The 7,318-nt window shown below is 35.3% G+C and overlaps 2 protein-coding genes across 3 annotated transcripts in view; one reads left to right on the forward strand and one right to left on the reverse strand.

The window, feature by feature from the left end:
- Positions 1-201: 201 nt before the first annotated feature.
- On the forward strand, positions 202-4,194 carry LOC108756503 (Golgi SNAP receptor complex member 1). 2 transcript variants are annotated; one of them, XM_018500378.1, is made up of 6 exons: positions 632-649; positions 933-969; positions 1,082-1,257; positions 1,331-1,512; positions 1,607-1,675; positions 2,000-4,194. In XM_018500378.1, exons 1-6 carry the CDS (start codon positions 647-649, stop codon positions 2,235-2,237), a joined length of 705 nt encoding a protein of 234 aa, XP_018355880.1. In that variant the 5' UTR covers positions 632-646; the 3' UTR covers positions 2,238-4,194. The 2 variants fall into 2 exon arrangements, with proteins under 2 accessions (XP_018355881.1, XP_018355880.1); XM_018500379.1 differs by lacking the exons at positions 632-649; positions 933-969 and adding an exon at positions 202-367.
- A 624-nt stretch (positions 4,195-4,818) lies between these two features.
- The window catches only part of LOC108756489 (protein strawberry notch), an 8,565-nt gene continuing 6,065 nt past the window's right edge, over positions 4,819-7,318 (reverse strand). Inside the window, exons 14-17 of the mRNA XM_018500352.1 lie at positions 6,666-7,232; positions 6,258-6,571; positions 6,037-6,162; positions 4,819-5,976 (exon numbers count right to left, since the gene is read on the reverse strand). Coding sequence (XP_018355854.1) covers positions 6,056-6,162; positions 6,258-6,571; positions 6,666-7,232 — 988 coding nt within the window. The 3' untranslated portion in view covers positions 4,819-5,976; positions 6,037-6,055. The remainder of the gene's footprint in view (positions 5,977-6,036; positions 6,163-6,257; positions 6,572-6,665; positions 7,233-7,318) is intronic.

Genomic DNA, 7,318 nt, shown 5'->3' on the forward strand with positions numbered 1-7,318 from the left:
CAAATACGGTAAACGCTAAAGTTAGGTTATCTTCTTCTTAACAACTAATTAAGAAAAGGATAACATGAACTTCAGCGTTCACCGTATCCTGGATTCACGTTATTGCAAAAACTCCTTAATAGCGAGTGCAGGTGCAGAGTACAACGAATCGTGAGCCGTGAGGTCGCTGCGCGCTTTTCCTTAATTTGCACTTTGCAGAGAGCTCGTTCCGCTCGTTACATTTTTTCCCTGTTTGTCGTTTCACTCGTTTGACATCAGGAGGAAGTATAGAAAGGGTGTTATGTGACGTTTTATCTGTCACCCACGAACGCGTGTGTTTGCGATTCATAATAAATGGCTGGCTCGCTAGGCACAATTGATTGGGAAGGTAAGACCGTGTCTGAGGACGTAGCGAGACTTGCGAGTACCGTTAGATGTTTAAGAAAAAGGAACAATACCTTGATATTTGTATTCTTTGTTTACGTTGTCAGAGATGGTCAGAGGAGTGTTCCAAAAATGCAGGACCATGTTCTGTACGTCATCCTAAATAATGACGTAATCTCCTCTGTGCCATTTGTGTTTCCACATTGCATTATTTGTGATCCACAAACAATCGTGATGTGACATTAGACTTATTCTTTTTCTATATAAGGATTGAACTTCTTGCATGGTACATTTTTCTTTTTCTTCTTTTCATATTGACTGTGTTCCAAAATTTACTGCCAATACTGAAAATTTGTAATGCATATAACGTAAACTATAGAATTTTCAATACTGGCAGTAAATTTAATTGAAACACAGCCCTTGAAGAAAAAAAGACAAAAGATTATTCCAAAAGTTCAGTCTTGGAATATAAAAAAAGAACTGATCTATAATAGTGTTCTAAAAAGAGCATGCTTCTTGCTCTTGATGATTTTTCTTTTTATGCTTTGTATTTATAAATTGTTGCTTAGGTCTGGTTGCACCAATGTTACATTAATTTCAAGCAAGGTTTAAAATTCTTTTCTATCTCTCCTACTCTCTTGATTTTAAAGAGAAAAAGTTTTAGCTTCGCTTAAAATCAAAGTAAGAAATGCCTTAATCATATGAATCGTTGTTGCAGATCTGAGGAAGCAGGCGAGACATCTGGAAAATGAGATTGATGCAAAGCTAGTGGCATTCAGCAAGCTGGGCATAAATACAGGTACGAGACATGCCACTACAGAGGAGGTTCCTCTCTTGGACGAGGAACAGGTATTTGAAAACATGGCGTCAGAGATTGAGACACTGCTCACCAAGGTAGATCCTTCTTCTTTCTTCTCCTGTATGTTTGCAAGCAAACGGATATACTGATCAAATACAATCGACGTAGTTGTTCTCCATAAACGAGAGGATGAGTGAGTTGCAGCCAAACGGAGCAGCTATGTTACACACGATGCAACGCCACAAAGAAATACTGAAAGACTACAAGCTGGAGTTTAACAAGATTAGAAATAATTTTACAGCTAGGAAAGACCGCGAGGATCTTTTAGGCAGTGTCCGTAAGGAAATAGAGTATGTATGACTGTTCATTATTTATTTTGTATATTGCATATCTCAGATTTTATATCGAAAGAAATTAAATTAATCTTATGTTTATTTTATATAGTAATTACAAAAGTGCGACTGGATTGAATCGGCGTGAAATGTATCTCAAGGAAAATCAACATATTCATAAGTAAGTCACCTTGACCTTGTTAATAATGCTGATAAATAAAATTAAAAGATATGTTTTATTAATTTTTTTGAAAATATGGGGTTTGGATCATGGAAAGGTGTTAAAACTAAACAGCTATCATTTTCGAACATATTTATTTACATACGTTGTTAAATTTTATCCCTTAAAAATTATAGACTTCCTATTTTTAACACAATTTTTGTTGTTTCGTTAACTAAATACATTCAAAAATGACAGCTGATTAGTTTCAATACTTTTCCGTGAGAGACATGTACTTATATTAAAAAATTCTTAAGATATTTATACTTAACATGTATCTTTTAGTTCCGATCGATTGATCAATGATCAAATAAGCATAGCGATGGAAACACGGGATCACCTCATGACTCAAAGACAGGCGTTCAAACGTATACGAACTCGATTCAACGATATCTCGAATCGATTTCCAGCGGTGAACAGTCTACTGCAGAGGATAAATCTACGTAAAAGAAGAGATTCCGTTATACTCGGCCTCGTTATTGGAGTTTGTACGTTTTTAATGCTTCTGTACGCCTTTCATTAGACGATACAAAGATACTTCCATCTCCAAATAACGATTATTTCACTACGGAAATTTTCACAGTAAAGATATACATACATTTAAAAGGTACTATGGAGATCTAATAAATATATAGGAAATTAGTATGATAGAATATGCGAGATGTATGCGTGAATGATTGAGCAAGTGTTCCTTCCACTTGCGTTCAAAATGCACGAAAAGAAGTTTGTATAGTTTTTTTTATACCGAAGTACAAGACGTGGGAATATATATAATGTAAGTGACTTTCATCCACGTTCGACACGTTAACTTAATAAATGTTAAAATATAATAGTCTTTGTTTGTAATAGCGCTAATTGTATGGATTTATTGATTTCCCGAATTCTGGAAACAGAATAAGATGACATCGTTTATGTACGTATTTCTTTTTTGTGGCGGTTAATTTTTTTTCTATAAGAAAAGATTTTGATGGGCAAGGCATTTGCACATTTTGCGGTAAAATCATTATATTTCATAGCTGTATAAACCAATAGTTTTGCATTCTGCGTCATTTAACACACTTGATGATAACAATAAAAAGGAAAGGCTGTATATTGATTTAGCAGTTTTTCGTTATAAAAAAAAAGTTTAGCGTTGATTAATCACTTCGATAAAACGCAGAATGGGGGATCTTTAAAAAGAGCTTTCGGAGCGAAAATGATGAGTATCATCGTCGTTTCGGGTAAGAATTGATTTTACATACACAGACATTTATATGCATATATACACGCAGTGCACTCTTGAGTCATCCGCGAAAACAGCACATTACGGGAAAAAAAAAGTTTTCACTAGAAAGCACGATGCCTGTTTCCACGTGTACTAGATACTACATTTATAAGTCTCTTCTAGAAAATAGGAACTCAAGCGAGATATTGTAAAAAAAAAAATACCAAACACAAAATGCGTTCCGTATATACTAAAGTTTCGCCTCTCTTTTACAGCCTCGATATATATTTACATATATAACTTCATCAGAGCTTCCTACAAATTACCTTATGACTTTTTGTATAAAATCCTGCTCCTGAATTTTTAATTATTATCGCGGATTGTGAAACGCTCTAAATTGAACGCGGTTAATACCTTTGAATCGCATCTACTGCTTCCCGTATTTCGTTAAAGTAACGCAGTAATAATATATCACGCCTTACAAATAATCAATAGCTAAAGGAATTAAATCTACGATAAGTCTCGCTCTAACAATAAATATCGCACTTTCCTTCGTTCTTTTTCCATTCGTTACAAAAAGGGGTTACCGATAGTTGTATAGATATTTTACAATCGGATGTTGTTCTCCCCTCTGTCAATCTCCTTTATAAATGTAATATATAGTCGTTATCTGTGGAAAACCACACGGTTGTTTTCACTACATAACTACCGCAGGACGATTTACGATGGAGATAACTGTGGAAACAGGTGGATGACGAATTTCTTTCTTTCATACACAAACGCATCATTCGTACGTTCTTAAGAGTTAAATCACTAAAACGAGGGATTCTAATCACGGATTGATTCTATTCAACTGTTCGGATACTACTCTACGCTCTAAATCTGCATCTTTGAAGTTTTATTATACCATTAGAGATGATAAATCGCGAGGCCCATATCATCATCACTCGTTCTTCGAATCTCGTTCAGACGTACAAACGGACACAAACAATCTACATCCAATATACATGCAGGCCGCACTGGTTGCTAGTTTATGTATCTGAATATAAATATATCGGCTGTATGTACTATTTTTTTCAATCTAATTCTTTTTTATTTTTTTATGTTTTAAGGCTAATTAGTATAGGTGGAGATCGTCGAGAGACGAGGCGTTGTGTCTTAAATAATTCCGATAAATATCTCGTTGAGGTATATAGGAAGCCACCAGACATCTTTACGATTCTGTTTCAATTTTATAAAATCACATAAGAAAATACAGTAAACAAAGAAAAATGTATGGCTCAATTGTTCGAGAGAAATAAAAAAATTCCAATTTTATGTAAAATTATATAATTTGGGAATATATATATTACGAATATAGAATACTTTCTTATTTTAATTTCAAAAATAATATTTGCCTGTGTCAAGAATGTGACTTTTCTTACAGTATATTCAACGATATGTAGAACAAAATAGACACATAATTAAATCAGACACAATAAAAATCCATTTTTTAACTGATTCATATTGTTATAATAAAAAAAAGAAAATAAACGTATAACTTGGCACTTGTATACTATTATAATAAGGAAATTCATGGAAGTATCTTCGTCTGATTTTGATGAATTTTGAATGTTATTTTCTAGAGAAAAAAATAAGGAACATTTTTTTTTATAAAAGTCTAATTGCACTTTTAGGGAGTACAGCATCCTTTTGAAGAAAATCCGTTATTTCTCGAAGTATCAAAAGTGTAAGAGATGTTTCTAAATTATTTTTTATAAATAAAATTTATATTTGAACAAATTTTTAAAATTATTATGAAGTATTTTTCAAACCATTCAACTTTTATTACAATATCAACTGTACAGACAAATATTCACTTCGAAAGAAAGAATCGCTTTTCTTCAAAAAGCGTTCCCTCTACTCCCTGTTGCTTCCCTAAAAGTGCTATTGTAAAAAAAATACATAGTTGTTTGTTTTTGTCTAGAAAACAATATATTCATTATTCAAAGATCATCAAAGTCGGAGGACACTTGTATGAATTTACTTTTAAGTCTCTTAATGGTAAAATCGGAAAAGCACATTTGCAATAGCCATATGATTACCTCGTCTCTTCAAATCTAGATAATATTAATGATAGTTTTGTAACGATAGAGCACTAGTACTAGTATAGCAGTAGTTTATAGTAATAATTGTAGCCTATAGTAATAACGGTAGCAGTAGCTTGTGTATGTGTGTAACACTTCTCTAATTATGTTTGATTTAACGATCAAACAAAACTCAAAGCTGTCGCGTATACTTTTATACTTTCCGAAGAGAACCGATTGCTCCGATCGTCTTGCTCTCTTCTCGATTAATCCGCGTTCCCTCAATAATTATCACGTTTAATTAAATTTACTGGCACTATTACGATGATAACAGTCGATGCTCTTCGGACATTAGCGTTAATGGCTAGCTTAAAACAATAAGTTTCTAAATCATATAAACTATTAATCGGTTATACAATACTTCACATGTCCTACAGGAAAATACGTGCTCTGTCTACGTACTCCTCTAAATGGTTACGCTCTCTCGCAGAATAGTTTGTATTCATTCTATGTGCCACACGTTTGTCTGCTAGAACTTCATGGACGAAAATATGATTAACGGCGACGACATAAAAAATAAAATTCCTCTTCTAATTATAATTAGTGTGGCAGAGGTATATATATATATATAGATGATAAAAGAAAGAATTCAACTATTTATTTAAAAATCTACGTTGGTATGTGGCAAGTGCTAGAATTATTTGCGAACGATTACATAGACATGACAAAGAAATAAGCAGCAAGTTGTGATTTTAGCCTTGTCGATAATTAATCGGAAGCGTTTATTTATGTTCATCACGCTGATTAGTAGATTCAATTCGGAATCTATTTGGTGCGCCACATCTTAACGGTACCAGGCAAGTAATGTATGCAAACACGCGCAATCACGATTGAATTCACTCCTTTTTTCGCATTTGGACGAAAGGTTTAAGAAAGGGTCTTCCTACAGTCGCAGTATGCTACGTCACATCGAATCTTGGTCCTATTTATATCTATGACAATAAAGTAATTTTATTAACTTGCTGAGATTATCTTGCAGAGGATAATCTTACCCTTGATGAGACTCTGCGTTCAAAATGTCTGTTCCTCTGTCTTCTCTGCGTCAGAGGAAAGCGCTTGACGTAGCGACTCCATGCAAGACTTTGGGATCAACGTCCCGACAATCTTCAACCCTTCATCTGTCACGAACAACAATGGAAAATTGTTAGATGGTTTCGGATCTTATTAGAACATTAATCGAAACATTGAATAGTCATTCTCAAACTCAACTTACCCGTACGTAGCCGTATAACTTGCATCTTAGAGTTATGTCCGGATCGCGTAGCGAGCACATTTTCAACACGACTCCAAACACTCAGAACTGAACCAGCTAATACATTATAGGAACGTCTTCTCAGACCCACTTCGCAATCTATGCCAAGAGAGGTGTTTTTACAATTGCCACTCCAATACGCATGCGAACACGTATTCACAGAAGCTTCGTACTGTTGTGTCCAGTGTGGCTCCGCCTCATCTGCGCTTACCTTCTTGTACTTCTTCTCTAATTCGCCTAGAGTCTCTTGTCGTAACTGCAGACCCGTGTTGGGCCTGACAATATGCAATCATTAATTTTCAATGTCAAATATAATATATATGTTTGCGATCGTGGATATACAATAGAGAGTATTTTAAATGACTATACCTATACACCATATAAAGCTGATCCTTCTTGCTTTCGGACTTTTTCTTGCTACTGTCCACCACGGCCGAGAGAATGGCCGTCTGTTTGCCATTGCGGATCTGATGACTCAGATAGAAACCCTCCTTAGCTCCAGTCAGCTCCGAGAACTTGTCTGTGACCTCGGACCAGCTCATACCGCGCTCGACATGGACTACATGTAGTTCCGTTGGTGCTTTACCGGTCGCGTGTTTCCGCAGAAACCGATAAAGACGTACCCTGCGAACATTCTCGCCTGATGTACCAAGATCAAGAATACCCATATCGAAACGACCGGTCTTCTTGGCCTGAGTTACAATGGCGTTGAGCGTGTCGGTGAAGTATTTGAACAGACGATTTTGCAGATCAACTGGCATCCCAAGTATACGATTCAGGAACTTTGACATGTTGTTGTAATCCTTATCGAGCGTGAGCACACCGGGCGTACTCTCGCTATTGCAAATCAAACCGACACCTACAAGCGCGTCCGCCACATCTTTAAAGAAATCACCTTGATAATCCTGAGGTGGTGGTACTAACGGCGGTTCGTATCTGAAATTATCAAATCGAATTAAGTGTATATTCTACACGGAATATTTTTTAAATGTATTTTTAATTGACACAAACCCCATTATAGT

The sequence above is a fragment of the Trachymyrmex septentrionalis genome, unplaced genomic scaffold (assembly GCF_001594115.1).
Source record: "Trachymyrmex septentrionalis isolate Tsep2-gDNA-1 unplaced genomic scaffold, Tsep1.0 scaffold127, whole genome shotgun sequence".
Taxonomy (NCBI): domain Eukaryota; kingdom Metazoa; phylum Arthropoda; class Insecta; order Hymenoptera; family Formicidae; genus Trachymyrmex; species Trachymyrmex septentrionalis.

Coding starts and splice junctions, on each gene's coding strand:
- LOC108756503 (XM_018500378.1), top strand. Junction 970..1,081: donor TTACATTAATTTCAAGCAAG/GTTTAAAATTCT, acceptor TCGTTGTTGCAG/ATCTGAGGAAGCAGGCGAGA. Junction 1,258..1,330: donor TTGAGACACTGCTCACCAAG/GTAGATCCTTCT, acceptor CAATCGACGTAG/TTGTTCTCCATAAACGAGAG.